Here is a 23,328-nt window from a genome sequence, read left to right as displayed (position 1 = left end):
ATTTACATTTTAAAAATGTAAAATGGCTTCTACAGTATATTAATATTTAGTGAATTCAATGTTCTATAACCCACAGCAAACAATCACCGTAGCTTTGATCTCTCCAGTTTATGCTAAGCTAATGAAAGGATACATTTGTGCTCCTTGTCCCTCATTATTAACACAAACGTATTATAAACAGTGGAACGCTGATGAAGTACAGACCTTCCTCTCGCAGGCTGTCTGCGCTAGAAAGCTCCAGTATATGAGTAAGTTTCATTTAAAAAGTAGCGTTTAAGAAGCTCTGTCTTTTAATGAATCCAGTCCGTCTGTGTTAATACAATGGTCTTGCATTAATGGTTCTAGGGGTAGGCTGGGAAAGAGGAAATCTTTGATTTTTGTGCAGCTCGGTAAGTGGCCTACTTTTAAAAACTTATCTTATGAACATCATTATACTTCACTATAGTAAGTGCCAGCTACTACACAGTGACTGGGAGCCAAGCACTACACTGACAAAGAGCCAGCAGTAAGTGGAGTCTCAGGGGGGATGCCCAGCTACTCTGGGAGAGCTGGGCACACCCAGGAGTGAAGAAAATTGGGGTGTGTTGATAGGCCATGATCCTCCCCCTCCCCCAAGGGCCGGTATTCAATTACCCTCAGTAATTATCTCGCTGTAAGTACTCCAAAATTGGCTATTTTTTCAGACGAAAGTGGGGCAGTTTATAGTGAAAACACACCGGTTTCCCTGAAACTGTGTTTTCGTGCAAAAATTTTTTCAGGGTGTTGAAATTGGATGGCCTGAAAACTAATATCGGTATGACATTGAGACAAATTGAAAAAATTTTTTTGCACCTGAGTCAAATTGGGTATCAACCAAGGTGTCTCCCTGTTTCCTAGGCTCTGTTTTGGGTGACTTAAATGAGCTAGGACATAAAAAAAACCCATTGCTTTCTCTGGGTGTGGTATGATGCTTTGACGGTCAGGATTTCGACGGTAATAAGTGTGACATCAGGGAGGGAAGCATTAAGATGCCCCTTGCAGGCCCGCTGTGATTGCCACACTGCAGGCTCTGTAGCTTGCTACACTCGCCACAGGTTCTGTTCTCCTATGGGGGTCATGGAACCCCGCGAGGGAGAATAGCCCATGTCAATCAGGATTCTGACTGTCCGGCTTTCAACATTCGGGATTCCGGCATCTGTCTCCTGACTGAATCCCAAATGATTGAGAGTCATTAGACACCCGTTTTCTCTTGTAAACCAAGGTCTCTGTCCATTCATGTTATACTTGCCTATACTCTATGAACTTCCAAGAGATAAAGTTTGGCCAGTTCCCTGGACTCTAGTGAGAGCAGTTCACCCTCCTGCTTCCCCCACCATCTTACTAGTGAAGTGGGCACAATGGGATAAACTACACTAAGCAGGATGGTTCAAGGCACTGCTATCCAGTCCATAAAGTAGACAGTCAATAGGTCAACACAATATGGTCGGCATCGACAAAGTTGACTGACCAAAAGTTGACACATGTATAAGGCAGCATGATAGTTTGACATGAAGGACATATTTATTTAATTTTTTTTTAATCTTTTTCATACCTTTCTGGGCTCCGATTGGGAATGGTAAAGTACGCCAACTATGGCCAGCCAAGCGAGGGGACGGGGTACACTAATTTTTGGGTCCATCGAATAAAACAAAAAAAAAAAAACCATGAAAACTCATGTCACCATTTCCATGTCAACCAATTGATGTTGTCGACCCTTTATACTAAAACCTTGCTTCATGCACTGCAATGATTTGTCTGCTCCCTCCAAAGGGAACTCCACTGCCTGTAGTTCAATTGCCAAAAAATACTTTATGCCCTCACACCTGTACTTTTATTTTTTTAATGTTTTGCAATCCACAACCTGCGTGACATTGGCTCTACCGGGGACGGTACATGTCATACATAGTCCAGAACTGCAGATTAAATATTTTAAAACCAAACCGGCTGAACCAACAGTATTTGGATTTAACACCCTTTATAATCTCTCCTATATATTGGACGTTCTACTCCAGGAGAAATGGCCAATCAAACGTTACTAATCGACAAGGGACAAAATGGTTTTAGTATCAAGCCAGTCACAGGAAAACCTTATCCTTCCTTTGGAGATGAACTGTCCCAGCATCTGACTAGCAGCTTATCAAAGCCCTAACATGTAAACTAAATTAGATTATCCCATGCGTGGTGGATATAAAATGAAATCTTCATTAACGTCCATGTGCACTGTTTTGGCAAGTGCTTAAATGTATTAAAGAAAATTATATATTTTTTTTCACTTTCCCTTCTTCACTCCCCCCCTATAGCAGATGTTGTGGTCTCATTTGATTGCATAGGAAAACTGCAGTGATACAACAAACACCCAGAGAGATATGATGACAAATGGGTCCAGATCCCGGTAAATTACTTTCTGCTCAAATCGAAATTTCATTCAGTTTGTTGCTAGCAGAGATGAAGTAATCTAAATTGTGGACTCAGGAGCAGATAGAGGGAAGTCGGAGCAAGCATTTCATTATCAAGAGAGAGAGAGAGAAGGTTAGAATGAAAGAGATGAGCGGAGGCAAATCTAAAGTGTTGACACTATGATTGAAAAGGTTAACCCATACACATTATATATCAACCTGGATAGCAGTGACTTCCTAATGGAAACTGTGCTCTGATGGCGGTTTGCTGGAGTTTCAATACACAGAGCATGATGTCTTCTTAGATATACAATCAAATCCCCTTAACCCTTTTCATGACTCATATCTCTTGATATGATTATAGCACAAAAAAAAAGAGTTCTTCAAATAATTTCAAGGACACAATTCATTTAAACTGTAGTCGTGAATCTTATCTTTTATATATTTATTATTTGTTTTCTTACGATGAATCTGGATATCTGATATAATGTGTGTATAACAGAATTGTTCTATATTTGCTTTTGTTTTTTTTTATTAAATCACCTGATTCCGTGCAAATACATGTAGGAGGAAAGTCGCATCTTTCTGTTATACCCACAGGTTTTATAGTGTGTGTGTATATGTATTTAAGTGTGTTTGTGTATATAATATAGTGTGTTTATACTGTTTTTATGTATAAGCCTATCAGCGGTATTTCACATTCTCCTCGTTCATCTTTACATCTCTGAATTCCCACTGTAATGTGGTTAGGACTTTAACCCTTTGAGTGCCAAGCGAATTTGTCAAAATTGGTGTGAAAAATTGGCAAGCAAAACATTTAGATTTATCAAAATGGAACCTTGAATGTTCACATTGAAATATCTATATTTCTTTTACAAAATATTTTTATTTGAATTTATATAACAAGTGTGAGCGACACTGGCTTTTTTTTTTTTTTTAGTGGATGTTTTGAACATCTCTCAGAGATGCTGGCACACAAAGGGTTAAGGTGTCTTTTTGTGACCACCGCAAACAAAAATATTTTAACGCTCTGTTTGTTTTGTGCTGTTTTTTTATAGGTTATTCGGCAACAGTGGTGCTTGCAGTGCTTGTGGACAGTCGATTCCAGCCAGTGAACTGGTCATGAGGGCACAAGGGAACGTTTATCATCTTAAGGTAACTCAGTCTCCAGCATTATTTGGTTCGGCTACATACAGACTAGTGACTTTTTTTTTTAAAGAGCCTCTAGCACATTCGTTTGGAATCTGCTCAGTTCTTAGATTGAAGCTATGGTCTATATTATTTAAAACGTGTGTTTGATTCATTTGTTTCACTGCCTTCCCCTTTTCTGCCATAGTGTTTTACGTGCTCAACCTGTCGGAATCGCCTCGTCCCAGGGGACCGGTTTCACTACATCAATGGCAGTTTATTCTGTGAACATGATAGACCTACAGCTCTTATCAATGGTCATTTGAATTCACTTCAGAGCAATCCACTACTGCCAGACCAGAAGGTGAATACTTGCCTCTTTATTATGCTTTTTTTTTTTTTTTACCTGGATGTTAATTGGCAGCAATATATTGTGCAGTTTTTCTTGTTAGCAATTTTTCTTTCATACTTCGGGGTGATGACAGAGGAATTCATTACCGTACTGTAATTTCAAAGCGAAGGACCCTTGTATTAAATTACGTAATTCCTACGATCTATTCCAGTTTGCAGCTTTAATGATATACAGTATTTATACTGTATACGGAAAATCTGGTTAGTGATGCTTGCTTCAGCCGCAATTGCGCCTTGTACAAAGAATATTCCTAATAACTCCAGTCCGTATCGACCCTACATAACCCCGAAAGTTTGTTTTCAGACCTTCAGTCTTGAAGACCTGAGAAGGCAAGTATTTTACCGCCATAGGGATATCCTGCTTTAATTTCCCCATTTAAACTTAATATGCCGTCCTATTGATGAAAGGATGATGTCTGTTCATCTCTAGCTAAAAATGTTTGTGGGCCTAGTGTGAATAAGGGGGCTCAGAGATAGGGCATGTTGTCAACCAGGAAATGCAAATACAATATGCGAGCAGTGAATGCCAGGTCTCATGGCTGCTGTTGCACAGGTCAGCTCTTCCAACCCCCTACAGTCCATCATAACAATTAGTATATCAAAATCAATTGAAATGAACATGCAGGTCCCAGGTGACGAGTAAATCCAGACTTTCATTACCCCATATTGAAACGGGCAGGAATGATGACGGGCCAGAGGCAATCTGTATATGTACATTGATGACGGTTTGATTTTTACTTACCAAATGTCATGTGCATGCTCATTAGGATGAATATTGCTGTTCCAGGGGACGGACTTGTACCTAGATGTTTACTAGGGGGCTATCTCCATTTAACTTTAAAGGCTTTAGGGCCTAAAATGTATATATCGGAAACTTGTTAACCTTGTCAAAAACCTTCTTCATAATGTTATATATTACAAAGTCAGCCACTAAGAAGTAGTCTGTTCTATGGTTGTTTCTGATCTTCTAATGGCTGCCAGCAGGTGCGTCTTCACAGGAAGTGACTTCACAGCTCAGCACTTGACAAGACAAAAGCCATGTCCTTAGGGAAGGAACTGCCCCCTCCCTATTTCATGTACCACCGTTCGCAGCGCTGCATGTCTTTTTAAGCCCGTCCGCCGCTTGCATTGCCATTCGCCCACATCGTTTTGCATAGACATCCATTTGCAGCCAAGGGGGCGACACCCACATCATTCGATGGTCGCCAACCATCAAATGATGTAGTGCATACATGAAAATATGAAGAGACTCTCAGGTGTCTTAGCTTCGCCTTTGTCCTGTACGAGGACAGGGCGGGCAGCTGACATCCGTTAATGTCCGTTGCCCGCTCCTGGCACCAGTGTCATTGCGGCATTACCATGAGAACGCCCAGCATTTTCATGGGAATGTCCACGAAACGCTGGGCGTTCCCATGGATGTGTCCACCACCTCCCCGCCCGCACTATTGTCTGCAAGCGCCCAGGGAACACTCTGGGAACACGCTCGCACACAGCGCATGCATAGAATAAAAACCTTGTGCTCCCGTGTGAATTCACATGGGAGCGTATCAACCAGAACTGGGACCTTGGTCTAGGTAGAGACATCTATTTAACAAGATGGACGTAATTGTTCACATCAGTAACTTGTGCATATGCCCAGCTGTAGGATATTGGGCGTGATTCATGTTTGTAAGGAAAACAAACAAGCCAAGTAACATTGAGACTGAAGCAAAAGAGGAGCAAAGATATTTATATTTTTTTTTCTGTGCAGGGTAAACACTGGCTGCTTTTGCATGTAGTCCATAAATACTAGACTGCTTCATTTTTAAACTGCAAATTAGATTACAGTTTGAACACACCTCTCCAAAATCTAAATCTCTCTGCACATGTTACATCTGCCCCACCTGCAGTGCACATGGTTTTGTCCATTTGAGAACAATTTGCTTGCTTTGCTTACATGAATCAGGCCCATTATACACCTATCACATTCCTCTTGTGCAAGAACAAAAACAATAAAATGTAAAAGGCATAAAGATGTGTAATTGTAAATGTAATTTGGATGCTGCCCCAAACCGACATGGGCTAGATTGATAGAATATATATATATATATATTTTACAAAATGTGGTAAAGGCTTGTTCTGAAGCTTGTGTTATTGAACAGTGGTCTGCAAATATAATTACAATGAAAGCACTGCCCAATAGTACAACAGAATGAGAACAAATAGGTTCTTGTTTTTTTCAATATACATAATGTTTTTCTTGCCCAATAGATATAAATGAGACTGCGCCCGTAATCCACGGTTTGAGACCAGCATTTAGATCAACAGATGTAGAATCTCTCTCCGAAAGAGACTGTTTAAGATCTATTTTCATTTTCCTAATAAGTCTCCTTGCTATTCTAGTGAGTGCATTTTGATAACTGCTGTGTCTAATTTGTAACAATTACTGTCAGTCCTCACCAAGTCTGCTCATTCCACACTGGTTCAGAGGAAAGGGAAGGAATGCGCGACTCCTGCACATAATTGTATTCACATCATATTTCATACTGATTACGTATTGATGACATTGATTCATTTACTCTTTACAGCTCCACTTGCATGGGTAGTAAATCTTATTGACCACATATGAATTTTAATTTCAAATTGGTGATAGATTTTTCCATCAGCTCTGATAGCGTATTTGACTTTTTCATCATTAACCCAAGCAATCACGCTGCACTGAGTTATTACAGGGAAACAAAAATGCATACTTCAGTTGCTGCTACTCTATAGATCTGACCTAGGCACTGCATTAATATGCTAAGAATTAAAGAGAGAAAATGCTCTTATTCTCTAGTGTTTGGAACCAGGTTGAAATGTGCCCCCCCACACACACTTGATTTGTAAAACATTTCCAGTATGTTAATACATGTGAGTTTTTAATATGTACACCCAAAAGCCATTGTCTATTTACAGAAGCAATTAACTGTATATAGGATTATATATTAAAATGAGAAAACAATATTCGGTACTTCCTCATCTCTGCGGCCACAACTTACGCTACAGAGTAACCCGCACTACATTGGGTCCACGCCATCGTCCTGTGTCCATGCCACCGTCTATTACCTGTAGTAAAGTTGTGGCTAATGAAGCTAGCCCGCGAGGGGACAATGGTGCTGTTCTGAAAGCGGTTAACGTAACTGGCGTAAGCTGTGGCCGCAAAGATGAGGAAGTACCCAATATACTCCTTTTTAAACAGTCTGTAAATAAATTGATACCTTCTCTTTAATGTTGGGTACACACCAGCGGCGCACCTTTGCAATATACAGTACTTACTACACTATCCTCTATACGACTGTGATGTATCGTTTCAAGTGACTTGCACCTTGCCCATGGAATTGTCCCATCGTGAGGATTCCGGAATGACGGACTCGGGATAAACACTTTATTATGGTCGTGCCGATTACTCGAAGATACCAAAATTGCATGAGTACGGTATATATGATAGACAATGTCTAGGTCGACAGTCACTAGATCGCCCACTAATGGCCGACAGTGACTAGGTTGACACCTAAGAATGGTTGACATTAACGGAAGGTCAACGCAAGCTTTAGGTTGATATGGACATTATCAACACAAATAAGGTCGACGTGAGTTTTTAACTTTTTGGGGTGTTTATGTCGACATGGACACAGTATAAGTGTACCGCGTCCCCTCGCATGGTGCGCTGCACTCTTCATGCCCACTTAGATAGTAAAGTATGAAACGTAAAAAAGAAAAAAACAACAACAACTCATGTTGACCTTTTCAAGTCGACCATGTTCACGTCAACCTTAAGTGTGTGTCAACCTAGGGTATGTCGACCATGCTTGGGTGTCAACCTAGTCACTGTTAGTGGTTGACCAAGTGACTGCAAACCAAGACATATCATATAGTGTGTACCTGGCACAAACGGACACTAGACATATATAAATGATATGTACATGAAATGCAAAGAGAAATATTACATAATGTTGACCTATGTCAGCATTGTCCATGTAGTCTTAGGGGAAATTCAATTTGCCACAGTAAATTACCACAGCTAAATGAATACCCTAGGGGGCTATTCAATTTGCTCCGAGAGTCGTCAGGATTGGGGATATTATTTTTTATGTCACCTAGCCATAGGTAGGGAATAACCATTCCTGAAAACTGACCTCTTTTGTGGCTGTAATTGTAATTCCTTTTGTATAACAACAATGGCCTTTGTTTACAATGTAAAAACCGGCATAATCAAATTTAACAGGGAAATAAAAATTGAGGTTAATACCCTGTTTTTGCAGCTCAAATCTCCTTGCCCCGAATAGACTGTTTCTGATGACGAAAGACATTTTGATCCCATAGATTAGTGTTTGCGGTATTTTTGTTATTTATTTTTCTTTTATTTGGAGGACTTTTGTAGAAAACTTTTTAACATTATTGCCATTATTCTAGCTTATTATATTAGTCTTATGTAAACAATAAAAGTGAAACACTGAGAGATCTGTGCTACAATATCACTGTTGGGAGAACCACATGTGAATGGTGGTCAGTGTCCGGTCATCGAGATCGTAAAAATGTACATGATGTGTCTCGTTGGTTTGGAATGGTCTCTTACAAAGGTCTGCACAATAGTCAGGCCTGACTTGGTGATATCTCTGTGTCACATACACACATGTAGCTTGGCTCAGGACACTGCGCTACAGACAACATTGTCAACTAATTAGTGATAATGCAGCTGTCTATTGTTTGCAGCACAGTGAAACACGACAAGCTGCTGTGGCTGCGGGAGAGGATCGATTATCATAATAACTGCACTGCACAATAATACACCAAACACAACTTTAGACTTTTGTGCAGAGTTTTATAAACACAAAATGTAGCTCTTCATTAAAATGGGCTGATCTGCTCCCTGTGGAGGAAGACATTGTGAGGGCTGAACATGTAGTCATTGCTTCAGCTATTGCACTGGTTCCCAGCAAGTAGACAGTCTTGTTTATGTGGGTATTTATAAAAGCTTGGGGAGAGATGAATTTGTGATAGAATCCCAACCAATCAGCTCCTAGCTGTTACTTTTCGAAAACAGTCTGTAAACTGTAAGGCAATAGCTGATTGGATGGTTCATTCTCTCCCAATTTTACACGTTTTTTTATTTTATTTTTTAGAAACCGGCAATATTTCATACCCTACCATCCAATAAGACGTGGAGGGGGAATATAATAGTGTGCCTTAGCACAGCTGGGGATGCGGTACACTGATACGATGTAGTGTTCCTTCTAGGAACCTTGGCGGGCAGGGCGCTGCTGCACAGGGTCAGCGTAAGAACATCACAAAAGGGGTCTGCCCGGGCCACACCGTCATGAAAAGGGGCGGGCCCGGCCGCCGCCATCACTAAATGGGTGGGCCCTGCCCCTCCGAAGTCTCTGCACTGCGGAGGAAATGTCAGGCCTTGCCATCTACAGCTGGGCTGCACACCGGCGGCATCTTTTAGCGGGGCGCTGCTAGAGGAGCAGGGCGCTATTTTGCCCTTTAAAAATTGGGCAGGGTGCAGCCTCCCACTAAAACAGCCTAGCGGGAACACTAACAATGTCCATATCAACTTACGTTGACATTATGTAAAAAAAAGTGAAAACAGGTCTACCTTCTCATTGTCAACCTTAGGCCTAATTTATGTCGACCTTCATACAGTTGACCATATGACCCATACTCTTTATAATTCATCAAGTCCATATATAGTCCCATATTTAGACGGTCTCCCACCCATCACAGCTTACTATGTAATATGGCTGCACTATAGAAAACGTTCATGCTAATAACAAGTTCTAGGGTCAGAACAAAATCCATGTAGATACAAAAACGAATCTACGTCAGAGTATATGGCTAATACATCCCTGGATAATTAATAGGCCAATGTAGGATGCACCATTTTAACGAGCAAAAGTAGATCAAGAAAACACAGATGCTGTAAATGCTTTGTGACTAAGTATTGCAATTATGAGGTTAAATGAAGGGAAGAATGAAAGCAATTTCCTGCTGTGTGGCACTAGCTGGGTAATATCTGTCTGGACACTTTTTTTTTTTTTTTATAATTGCAAGAATTGTTTTTAAGAAATCCTGTGCTAGACCAAGCTTCTCCCATGCAGATTGCTGTAGGAGAGAGATTTGGGGCTCTTAGCTGAGCGGATGATTTTTTATCATAACCACAAAACGCATTACTTAGGAAACCTGAAGTTTAAACACTTAGCCCACTTCCAGAAACAGCAGGATGTATGGGCAATTTCACCATATAATGTATGTGAATTGCATAGATCTAGCTGCTCGGTTGCAAGCCAACTGCACTTTCAAAAGGGTCAAGGTAGTTATTGCCCTTACAGAAGTGCCAGTGGAAGTAATAGGCTGACCCAGTCTCCACACGTAACTGGTAAAATGCTTTCTGTAAATTTAGTTCTGACATGACGGTGCTAAAGGCAATAAAAATAGGCTGTCAATTGTACATGTATGTGTTCAACCACATAACTCTTGACCCTTGCCTATAGGCAACCGAATTGGTCTTGTAAATTATTTTGCCTTTATTTATGCCGTGAAAGACCTACAAGAAAAAAAAAGTAGAGCAAACGAATTCTAAAGGCCCACTGGGCGATTTTGAGCTGAAAGCGGCTCACTTTTACCGTTTGAGCTGCTTTCAGTGTGTATTGCCCGACGGTGAGCGCCGATGCACAATCCTGCATCATCGCCGGCCACCGCGGCTCATCTGCTGGTATAACGGGGTGGATGGCTTTCCATAGCATACTATGGAAAGCTGTTCACCCCCACAAAAATCTCTGAGAGGAGCGAAAATCACTTACCCTGAGCTATTATTATTATTTTTTTAATTATTCCACCCTCCCCCAGCATCGCTGTGCATTCACGCTGGACAAAAACACCCAGTGTGTATGGAACTTAAGGAGAGTATTTAAGCTTGGATAGAGATTTTGAAAGAGAAAATACCAACCAATCGTCGGCCACTGTCCTATTTCAAGGCAGAAGCTGATTGGCTGGTACTGTATCTCTAACCATTGTATCTCTCTTCAAGCTTGGCTAATACAGCCCAAGAAACGTAATTAATTCCATCACTTTTTTTGCTTTTGAAATGAAAGAACATATAGCAGCAAAAATGTAAAGTGTGAAAAACACAACACTACTAGAATAGTTGTCTTGCACTGAAAATATATATATATTTTTTAACTAGGGATATTACATCTCAAAATTAACAGACTATCTAGACCAGTAATTAAAGACAACTTTATTAGTTACTAGTGTCCATACCCCTCAAGTCATTTCATTAACAAGAGTGTAAACAGTGTTTTGTTGTGTTTGGCAAGGGGGCGGTGGGAAGTGGTGACAGCTAGCACACTCACCTGAACAATCAGTCAGCATTTCGTGTATTGTGTTATCTTTCCTGCTTTGTTTTCAATGCAGGTCTGTACCATTCCCTTTATTGGATATTAAGAAAAAAAATTCTAGTTTATAGATCACTCAACAATTCCCTGGTTGTTCTATAATTGGAGTTGTCTGTGTCCATAGCAGAGGACATTTGATGCTCATTTATTAAATATGCTCACTCGCTGCTCTCTAATCTCTTTGTTCTGGACAGCCAAATTACCTTTCTCACACTGAGCTTCAACTCTTGGGAATTGAAGCTCTGTTCCTGTACCACTTTAATTAGCTTGAAAGTGTGGTGTTCCTGATGGAGGGGGGCAGGGGCCTAAACTTATTCATAGACCTCTGTTTATACTAACTCGGTGCTACTAGTAAGTTCAGAACATTATCCTAAAACTCCTGTGTAACGTGTTGCTAACTTTAAAGGACTTTTGTTAGAAGTAGATTGTATTTTGTGATTGTGGGAAGTCGTGACGATAATCACTAGTGTTACCCCCCATCATATAATAAGATTCCTTATAATATTCCCCTAACCACAGCAGAGTACCACAGAAACTGGTTTAAACGTTTTTCTGTTTTGTAAGCATTTCAATGAAATTGTAATGTAACTTCTTCAAACCAGAAACGAACCATGGGTATAGTAACCGCATGCAGATTGGCAGTCTAAAACTGTGTACACACTGAGCGATTTGTGGCACTGTGGTGCTCCCGGACTAACGATCTAGCGCTTAAACACTGAACAGTATCGTTCACTGACATCATCTTGTCCCCCAGCTGAGCTTGCAGTCAATGACGTTCTGTCAAATTGAGTCAGAGGGACTATCTGGAAAGCTAGCTGGTTGTCATTAGCGACTCACAGGAGTGCACATCCATTGTCATTTGTAGCGTACTCACTAGGCGATCATTTTAAACGATAGAACTCAGAAGGGCTAAAATGAGCGATATTGTTTAAAAAAAAAATCGCCCATTGTTTGGTATTATTAACTTTTTATTTATATGGTGCCACAAGGGATCCACAGTGCCCAATTACAGAGTACATAGATGAATAAGCAAAACAGTGACTTATAACCCTTTTATACCAATAACCTGGGATTTTAGACCCAGCTCCAAGCAAAGTGCGATCCGGCTTATGAACCCCTTTACAATCTCTTCCCTACCCAGTATAATGCTGGGGGTGACTTCTCCGGGGGCAGGCCCTGGGCTGGCTTTTTTATTGCAGTGAACGGGTCACTTACCTGTTTACACCTCAGCAAGCCGGCTTGAACCCGTGTTCAACCCTGCTCGCTACCTGGGTAGAAATGCAGTCTCATGACCCTGGACATTTCAAATGGTTGCATTTACACCACCTGCAAACCAAGGTTTTTGCACGCTCCCGGGTTAATTTAGCTGGTGTACAAGGGGTATACCATTTGAATACAGTAGAGGACAAGTACAGGGCACGTAACCATAGCTGCATGAGCAGAGATCACTGCAAGAAGTACTGTATCAAGGTGGCAGAAAACCCCAGAATTTGTTCTAAAATGTATATCAAGTTTTTATGACTGCAGCATGTCAGAAAGGAAAATAAAGGGAAGGGATGAGCAGTAAGAAGTTATAGGACAGAGCGAGCGAAGGATTTCCATACCTGGTAAATTATACCAGGACTGACTATAATCATTTTATCTTCTTTTCTCCTGGAAGGACATAGACCGTTATACCTACTTAGTGCAGGCAGCATACATAAAAACAACACCTTAAGTGTTTCTATTCCGCACTGGATACCTTCATTGGCTTTGAAATGCTGTGTCACTGCCAATTGGCCACAGCACTGTGTAACAAGCCTTTAAGGGGCCCTGCCAGTCATGCAATGTTTTTGAAATCTCAATCTTTCAATCGTACCTGGTATGGAAGATTAATATTGAATGTTATCTTTTGACTGAGTGATGGTAAAGGAACTCCCATAGCGTCAGTAAGTAGAGAATATCATTTTAGGTGTTAAGTGTGTGTTAGATAAAATGTTTCTGTGTAATGCAATCAGAGTTGTAATGTTATGATGACCTCAATAGGAAATATAGTAGTGGCAGCATATTATCAGGATGCTTAGCTATCCTTTGCGGTGACCGTTTTCCTCGTGGACAGGACCCTGCTGGTTCAACCCGCTCTCCCTCCTGTAGATACTCACCGCTGCCGTTACACTGGTTCTGTGTCAGTCTCGCTCAGTCAGTCTCGCTCCGGCTTCTGCTGCGTGGCGGCGTGTGCACCCGCCGTTCGCTAGGTAGTGTGATGGTCACGGATGTCGGTTCTCGAATCAGCTAAATGATGAATAGTTCTATTATGGACCCTCCAACGCGTTTCGGCTCTTAAGCCTTCTTCTAGGGAAATGGTTTGTTCAGTAAGTCTCTGGGTTTAAATGTCCCTCCATTTCAGTCCTCTCTATGTTGATTGGTTCTTGGTGCGGTGTGTCTGATTGGAGCTTTCTAGCGCAAAATATAATGCCTGATAACAGCTGGTATGGGGGTAAAAGGACACTGGCATCAAGTCTAATAGGATAGCATCCACAGCCTGTGAAATGACTGGAGCTGATTGGATAATATCTCCCTCCATACTTTAATAAGTCTCTACCTATTTCAGTGTTTGCTTGTGTAATTAGGCCCCTCCTATTTCGTGAAATTTAGTGGGTTGCACAATTTGAGACTATTCATTCACCGGGAGCAGGAAATAGATACTTTTAATTTTGGTGAATTAAACATTTTATACTCCTGTTTAAAAACACACCTAATTTACCTCACACCGTAGAAATCAGAAGTACTTAACTTTTTTTTTTCCTTGCTTTCTAGGTTTGTTAAAGGTCCGAATACAACAGAATGCGTGCCTTCATCTCAAGTTCTGTTCATCACAGATGGATCCCATATGTCTCCACTAGACAAGTCACCTTTTGTAGCTAGCATCCGTGCCAGCTTCATGCCATTGCACCTTTTCTCCTCTTGGTTCCTTCCCACATTTTGTTGGTGTATGAAAATGACTGAAGACACAAATTCAGGACTCCTAGAACCTGGGCGAATGGGGGAGACTCTTGGGGGGCAAAAAAAATTAAAATGAGCAGTTCGGCAGAGGACTTCTTTTATGAAGGTGAAATGGACTAATGAAACCAATTAGAAGATGCATTCAGAAACTGCTTATTCCTCTGATGTACGATTAGCAGGGCACTGTCCGGCGTTTGCACCCTTTTCCCTTGATAACACTCTACTCACTCTTTGTATATTTTACGTGCTGTGAGGAAGAATACTCCAATCAAACTGAACATAAGATAAAGGGGAGTTGTAGCTAATGTGGTACTTTATCACAAACACTTTTATTGTAACGCTCTGTAAAATACAATGTACGTATGCATGTATGTGTTATTATTTTATTATTTTTTATTGTTTTTGTTTGTCCTATTGTTGCTACTTCCCATAGCAAAAAAGGGGGAAGGTGCGGTAAAGACATCTGCTATTGTGTAGAAATTTTCACCTACTTGCTGATTGAAGAAATCTTTTATTTGTGATATTTTCAGAGACTTGCTCTAGTATGGTGTATTTAAGTAATAAAAGATTAAAATGCTATTGTTAAATTTGGGTTTTCAAAGTTCTAATGAAAGGATATGGAGTTTTTGAAACTGTGCCTGAGCTACACCAACGATACATTAACTGATGTCAAATGGCAAGCTCTTACAAGTGCCTGTTGTATGGTGTGTACAGAAGCTTTTGAATCTCCGAACATACCGAATAACTGTGTTTGAATTCAGGAAACGTCAGAACCCGTTAAGTGGTTATGAAACCGATCTAAAGGAGACAAATATGCTAATGGACTTTTTATTATCTGGTTTAGGGTCAGATGACCGATGGTCACACAGGGTCAGATGGAAAAAAGCTTGAAAAGTTATAAAATGGAAAGTGATAAACCACCAGCCAATCAGCTCCTACCTGCCATGTCACAGGCTGGGATTGAAAAATGACGGGTAGGAGCTGATTGGTTGGTGGTTAATCACTCTTCATTTTATCACTTTTCAAGCTTTAGTACATCTTGCCCCTAGCGCTCCCTCAACTACTGTAGGTTCTAGTTTTAGATTTCTCCATCAGAGCTGACAAAATATCCATCCCAATACGGGTCATTTCCATGAGATCATCTTGGCATAATTCATATATACATAATAGTTTTCTATCATCTCAAAAAGATCTAAAATGTATTACAATTTATTAATTTTTTATAATAGTATTTTTTTCTTGAAGCACCCATACACCCTAAGGGGCAGCTAGGACTTTTTTGGGGAGATGTAGCAAAGCTTCTAGAAAAGGCCTGGCCAATGTGTGGCTCTCCAGCTGTTGTAAAATGGCACATCCCAGCATGCCTTGCCACAGTTTTAGCATTCCCTAATAGCAAAACTGTGGCAGAATATGCTGGGAAGTGTGGTTTGGAAACATCTAGCAAGGCCGGTTCTAGAGAGAGTGGTTGCTATGGGCAACATTGCCAGTCTGCTTCTAACTCTGTCTGTAAAATCACAAAAGCTTATCGCTAAGCCAGGTCGCACCCAGTATTTTGTACAGGGGTCTATACTCTAAGACTGGCATCCATATTGCTGGGTTGGTGATGGCCATGCAGGCTGGTCCACTGCCGGAGCTTGGTTAATCTCCAAGCAACGGCTCTTCCTATGGGTATGTCTTTAAGTTGCCAATGCACCAAATACCCATTGATGGAATCCCCACAACCAAATGCGGAAGGGCAATATGATGACCTATACACACCACCAACAAAATACCAACAACATCAAAATTCTGACAAGTAAAACACCGGCAGAAAGACCATGCCGACAACTAAAATAATTCCGAATACAGTGTTTCATGATTTATTTTCAAAACCGACTTGTTCATATTTTACCATCCCAGTGGGCACAGAGGGAGAATATTATAGTGTGCTGATCGCAATGAGGCACTGTGCCCGAAGCATTGGGAGCCACGCGAGAGTATGCGCTACACTAATACAGTGTCCTTGTCAACATTATAATCGTGTTGGTATTTTTACGTGTTCAACATTATGATTATGTCTGTATATTAACTGTAGGCATTGCAACAGTTGGTATTATGGATGTGTCGGGATTTTGACCATAGGTATTTACACCCTGCCGGTATAACAGTCAGTATTATGGATGTGTCGGGATATTGATCATAGATATTTACACCCTGCCGGTATAACAGTCAGTGAAGTAATTGTCGGTAATTCAGTTGCAGGTATATCATACTGATCCCTTCCTATGTGATTCCCCACCAAAGTGTCTGAAACAAAGATGTTTTAAGCATGTCATAAAGCTATAGTTTATTTTTATTTTTTTAAATGAACAGAAAATGCTTTTCTATAGTTCTGGATGGACCTATAGCAATGCAGAATAGAGACGTCCCTTTCATTGAGTTGGCATAATATATGCTTAAAACGATTTTCTTGGCTCCATGAGCTGAAATTCAGACCATGGTCCAGATGCAGTAAACTTCAAAAGTGATAAAATGGAGAGTGATAAACAGCCAGCCAATCAGTTCCTACCTGCTATGTCACAGAATAATGTCAGGCAGGAGCTGGTTGTTTATCACTCTCCATTTGATCACTTTTGAAGCTTAGTGCATCTTACAAGTTAATGTGCATAATCCCTATTTATTATAAATTGCACTATTACATTGTTACAAGGGAATGGTCTAAAGCAGGCTATGCCAACCACTGGATCTCCAACTGTCCTGAAACTGCAAGTCACAGCATGCATGCTTGCTAGCTAATCTGGGAAAGAGCATGCTGGGACTTGTAGTTTCACCATAGCTATAGAGGCACAGTTTGGCCTCGTCTATAGAAATTTTAAAGAACAGTGTGGCTGCCAAATAACACCACACTCGGCAGTGTGTGTCATATGGTTGTTCCGATTAAAAAAAACTTGTTCAAATGGAAAGGCAGAACATGCTCCGTTACCCGCTTCCAATTTAATTTTTAGACCTCTCGGGTCATACTGATCTATATAAGACGTTTTAGTGATGTTACATACAGTATACTCGAAGGATTGAGAAATTAAATTTCAATAGTAACGCCTGAGTAAAATAATCTGCTAGAAAATCCCCCTTGTCTGGTGGCTTCAGCTATAGGGCCAGATGTATCAAGCTTCGAAAAGTGATGAAGTGGAGAGTGAGAAACAAACAACCAATCAGCTCCTACCTGTCCTATTTCAAATCCAGCCTGTAACATGGCAGGTAGGAGCTGAATGGCTGGCTGTTTATCACTCTCCACTTTTGAAGCTTAATACATCTGGCCCATAATGTTAAAAAGGAATGAATGTTTGGTGTGGTTCTGTGGTACTAATCCTGTGTCATCAGTCAGAACTAAGCAGACTCCTGTCTATCTTACTGCGGGTTGGGATCATTTGGTCTACAGCATGATGGTCGACATGGGAAAAGGTCGAAAGGTCATTAGTTTGACCATGTCTAGGTCGACAGTCAAAAGATCGACATGGGGTTTTTCACAGTTTTTTTCCTGGATGTCAACACAGTTTAAAGTGCACCGTATCCCCTTTCATCGCTCGCAATGTGTCGGGCACGGTGCCTCGCTACACTCGGCACACTATTTTATTCTCCCACAATGCCCTAGTGGACGGTAGAGCATGAAATACCGCCTGTCGGCACATGTCAGCTAAAAAAACTGTGAAAAACCCAATGTTGACCTTTTGACTCGACCTAGACACTGTCGAACTAACGACCTGTCGACCTAAAACCATGTTGACCTTTTCCTATATCGAGCTAGACCCATGTCGACCTTTTCCCATGTTGAACGAATGACTGTCGACCATCATGCTGTATACCAACTGACTGCATCCCCTTACTGCAGTCTTCTGAGGTAACACCATTAATACTTCCAAGTACAGCAAGCAAGATCTGGTTGTTCTAGATGTTCCAAACAATTATAAAAATTGTATAGCAGCGCAGGAAATGGCTAATGTTATATAAAGGCACAACCTGAGCAAGAATATTATGCAGTGAATATAATGTATATATGTTGTCTGTTTAATGGCTCATTTTGTGTATGTGATAGGTCCCCAATCGCTCAGATGTACCGCATGAAACTTAAGCTGGTATATTTACTAAGTGGCGGGTTTTCAAAGCTGCTGGATTTAATAAGCAATAGTATTAAGTGCAAAACCAGGCCTACTGTATTTTGTATTTAATAATATTGCTTTCCCCGAACATCTTGTTATCTACGGGGAAGCTGAACACTGCGGTTATTTGTTACACCTTCAGTCACATGTCCTAGCACATTACAATCAATGGCCTGTAAAATCTGATTATAAACCCATTTCTGGTTACTGCTAGCTGGCATGCAGATGCTGTGATATTGTGTGATTGTTTACCTCACTGTCTGTGGCTGCAAACAGAACCAAAACATGTCCACTGTTCCCAACTATACCTAATGTGAAGGCCTAGTTACATATTTTAAAGGTTGACCAACTCCAGTTTTTCTTGTATGCCCTTATAAAGTGCAGTACTCACTTAATCTATGGGTTTCATATGTTCATATTTATTAAATAGGATTATATAATAAAATATACAAAACAGAACATTAAATCCATGTAGGATGGTGTAGTACTGAGGGCGGGATGTGTTAACATACGTCGCCACCCTGCCGTGATGCTAGTGCATATGTACTAACATGCGGCTAGCATCGCGGTGCGGTGGCCCCCCGCAATACCTTTAATGTGGTGTGCGGCGGGTCTCCGTCACCTCCCTGGGTGCCTCCTCCTCCCATCACACCGGGACAGCTAAGCAGGTTGTCCTTCGGCGTCTCCTCCTCCCCCTGCAGCCAGAAAGATGTCCAGCTGTGTTGCTTGGGGGAGGAGGGGTTTACCTTCCTGGTCCAGGAGAACCTGCAGGAAGGTAAGCCAGGGGAAGGGGGGTCGGCAGAAGTGGCGATAAAAGCCCATAGGCTTCTATAGGGTATAGGTACCCAAAGGTGGCGATACCCTGCCCTGCGATGATGCGGCGGCCGGGTATTCGTGTGCATTAGAAAATCCGGTAAAACCCCAAAAAACCTGTGTGTCACTATTGCCAGGCTAGATCATTCAAACGTGTGGTATAAATCTAGTTACATCCCCAGTTTCACCAGAGAACACTGGTTAGCACAGCACACAACGCAGGTGCATAGCATGTGAGTCAGTGATGTGCGCTGAATGATCTGTGCTAGACAACATTGCTCAGCGCATGGCTGAAATTGCCCAATGTAAGAAAATAATGTATAGTAGCCCTGGAAACTCCTTTTTCACAATTGGTACTGCCCTACTTCAGGGGTATATTTACTACAGTTTGGGTTTATAGAAGTGGAGATGTTGCTCATAGCAACCAATTAGATTCTACTTATTTCTTTAGAGCATGGATGGGGAACATTTGCTCCTCCAGATGTTGAACTACACATCCCAGCATGCCCTGCTATAGTTTTGCAATTTGGCCATGCTGAAACTTGCAGGGCATGCTGGGTTGCGTAGTTCAACAACAGCTTGAGGGTTAAAGGGTCCCCATCCCTCATCTGGAAGATAATAGCTAGAATCTGGTAGCTATAGGCAACATCTCGACTTCTATAAAGCTGCACCCTCAGGAGCCTGGTGAGTTATTTTCCAAACGGATAAAAACTGCTGTAGAAATGTTTTTTTTTTTGTTTGTTTGTTTTTTAGAATTCTGCACCAAACAGGTCAGTGCTTCCATCCATTCTGACCTGTTTCATTTTTAACACCTTATCATATGGTTATTGTAGCCAAAGTGGTAACGTTACTAAAGTGTGAGTTTTTAAAAGTGACGGATTTTGCACATATCAACCAATCAGACTCTACCAATTATCCTCTAGAAAGAACTAGATAAATTATAAATAGTATCTGCTTGGTTGCTATGTCAACATCTCTCACTTCTAAAAACTCACACTTTAGTAAATTTACCCCGGTATTCTGACTGTTGGAACATCCGGACGTTCATAATCCCGAGCCATTTTCGCTCCGCTACGCAGATACTCGACAGGTGGAATTTAATGTTCTGTCAAATGTCGAAAGTGGGCGTGTCGGCAAAAACAGCCGTGAATTTGCAGCGTCTGTTTCCATAAAACAGATCCAACTGGTTTTAAAAAGAGATCTGTTTTGTTGGAATCCGCCTTCAACGCTGTTGGAACCGGCATCATTAAATAGGCGGCCACGATTGTATACCCCCCTAAATCTGCTTGTAAATCCTTTTAGCCTGTCAACCAAGGAGTCTTAAATGACCTAACTCCTGCGACCAGCGATTATAACGGGGCTGAAAATGGGAGCACGAACCCGTCGATTTATCGCCGGGGCACACTCCCATCACTGGCAATATGGTCGCCAGCGATATCAGCCCCTATCGCTGCCGTGTGTACACGGCTTTAAGATGACCGATTTTGATCTATCTATATTTATGATTATCTGGTCATATTGGTACTTATGTAATATCTGGACTCCCGTTTTTCTTATGAGACCGCGTCCCCTCGCGGGGCTCGCTGCGCTCGCCACACTATATAAAATCAACTCCATGCATAGTTGGATAGCAGGGGTATGAAAAAATGAGGTGCATTTAACATGGGAGTCCAGATAATACATAAGTACCATCATATTTTGTATTTTTTCCTCCTGTTATAAAATAGTTTTTGTAAAAGTAACCAACCCCAAGATTGCCAGCATTCACATATACTGCACCTGTACTGGGGAAAATAGGGATGAAACGGGCATAAATTGAACAATAGAGAAAAGTAATTACAGATGAGAATAAACCACAATCAATAATGTCTCACTTCCAGTTCTATGCTTTATTTCTTATTACAACCAATCTCTGCTGCTTACTGATTACACGATGATTGTAGATCCTCAGCTTTAAGGATGTGCCCGCAGTCCATAATATTATACACTTACTGTAGAGACTGAATGTATGTGTCTGAAATTGAAACCTGATTGGTCATTATTACCCCAGCATAAACCATATCTATTCATTTGAATTTAAGACCAGATAAGGCTGCGGTGTTAATAGGTCACTTGGGTCCTGTTAAAAGCCTATGGAGAGCAGGCTCACCAGTGCTTAGAGATTCTGGGAGGGATGTACAGTACTAAGCTTCAGAAAGTGATAGAGCCATAAACAACCAGCCATTTGGCTCCTAAATGTAATGTTACAGAATGTGTTTCAAAAATTACAGTTTAGAGCTGATTGGCTGGCACAGTAGTTTATCACTCTCCACTTTATCACTTTTTAAGCTTAGTAAATCTGGACCTATGTCATCTCCAAGTGCTGGCAGGGTTCAGCCTGCTGTGTGAACAGGGTTTCAAGCCTTTGGGCAGGATGTACCAACCAGTGTCAGGAACATCCCGCCACCCACCGCACTGATGCTCATCGCACACTGTATGTACTGACATATGCGATGAGCAATGCAAAAGGGCAGTTCTCCCGATAAGAGCTGCCCTTTGCAATCCCTGCCGCTGCCTGGACTTCCGGGTCTATGACACAGGAGTCCCTCTTGTGCAGAGACACTGGCGGCTGCGGGGCATGCTGGGAGTAATCTTGCGAGAGAAGCCATAGACTTCTATGGGATTGGGCCAGCCAGATCTGGCATAACGAGCCGAAGCGAAGCCCCACCGGGAGGGGCTTTAATACATTTAAAAGTGCGGTAAAACACCAAAAAACAGGGTTTTTACCGCATTTTTTCTTTAGTAATCGGTTTAGGGACTGCCATGTTGTTTCCATTGTCTAGATATAACTGTAATCTTTACCAAAAACAGCCAGAGACCAGTGAATACGCAGAATGCAATCTGTATTCTTAATAAAGTTTAAACAAAGCAATAAAAACCATATATTGTGATCAAGAAACGTCCCCGAAATAAGTGTAATGTCATTTAATAGCCAGCTTATGATACATAGCTTCCTAGCTTCTGGTGTACTCTGTAAACTCCTGTGTGGTTCGCTAAGCCTGCGATCGCAGATTTTACTCATGTCACATCAACGCACTCAGATTCGCTTACATATATCATATGCTAATTAGTGAAAATTCCAGGGCATTAGTGAGAATCCTGCTCTCTGACTGGCCGAAATCCAGCACCCTGTATGACAGGCATGGAATGCTAAACATAACTGCTAACAATTAGTAAGTATCCTAAAAAGGTATTTAGTGTTGTAGGGTCAAAGTTCAGATAACGCTTTAAATGAGCCATTATATCCCTGGGTTCTTGGAGAACTGCTACTCAGTTAATGGGAAGATTTAAAAGCATTTCCTAAATGGCGAACCTATAAGATTACAGATGTCACTCATTTTCTTATAATCCACCAGCAGGAGATGAAGGTTTTGCTTTGATGTGCTAAATTGGAGACGGGCTAATGGCACTATTAATATACAATAGTGCATACTAAAGTAGTTAGCAGAATGATTTTCAGACTTTTTCTTTCCCAACCACAAGCATTTAAAATGTTCAGTTCTCTCTAATATAGATGCATGGCTGCCTTAAGCATGCTCAGCCTGCTACAGCTGATCCCTAGGCAGAGCATTGTTTGGGAAAAGCTTGCTATACATTTGAGTTCTGTGTTTGACAGATGTCTGCAGACAGTTCTCAGGATTCATACAAGAAGCGTATCCCGTACTAGGTTGTCTTGCTGGTGGAGCTAAGGGATGGCCTGTGTTGTACATCAGTAATACATTGCATAGGTGATTCCTTTATGCTTAACGCAAGCTGTTGTCAGAGCAGCCATTGTGCGTATAGAATGTATTCCTGTACTGAGAGCTTTAAAAGTCGTATCAAGGTAGTTCTTAGTATCCATATAGTGTTTGAGGCCAGTGGCAGATCGTATATTTTGCATCTTGATTCCAATTTTTCCTTGGAAATGGTACTCACATTCATATATAAATAAGCATTCTGTTTAGGGTTACCACCTAGTCCCTTTAATTCCGGACACATGTTAATTACACA

The 23,328-nt window shown here is 41.2% G+C and overlaps 1 protein-coding gene across 1 annotated transcript in view; it reads left to right on the top strand.

Moving 5' to 3' along the window:
• The window catches only part of LMO4 (LIM domain only 4), a 31,960-nt gene extending 17,023 nt beyond the window's left edge, over window positions 1–14,937 (top strand). The window contains exons 3-5 of the mRNA XM_083157148.1: window positions 3,473–3,569; window positions 3,751–3,906; window positions 14,165–14,937. Of these exons, the coding sequence (XP_083013274.1) occupies window positions 3,473–3,569; window positions 3,751–3,906; window positions 14,165–14,173 (262 nt within the window). The 3' untranslated portion in view covers window positions 14,174–14,937. The remainder of the gene's footprint in view (window positions 1–3,472; window positions 3,570–3,750; window positions 3,907–14,164) is intronic.
• The last annotated feature ends 8,391 nt before the right edge of the window (window positions 14,938–23,328 follow it).

The sequence above is a fragment of the Crinia signifera genome, chromosome 8 (assembly GCF_055691185.1).
Source record: "Crinia signifera chromosome 8, ASM5569118v1, whole genome shotgun sequence".
NCBI lineage: Eukaryota > Metazoa > Chordata > Amphibia > Anura > Myobatrachidae > Crinia > Crinia signifera.
The sequence above is the reverse complement of the archived record's forward strand: the minus strand, read 5'-3'. Positions and strand labels throughout refer to the sequence as shown.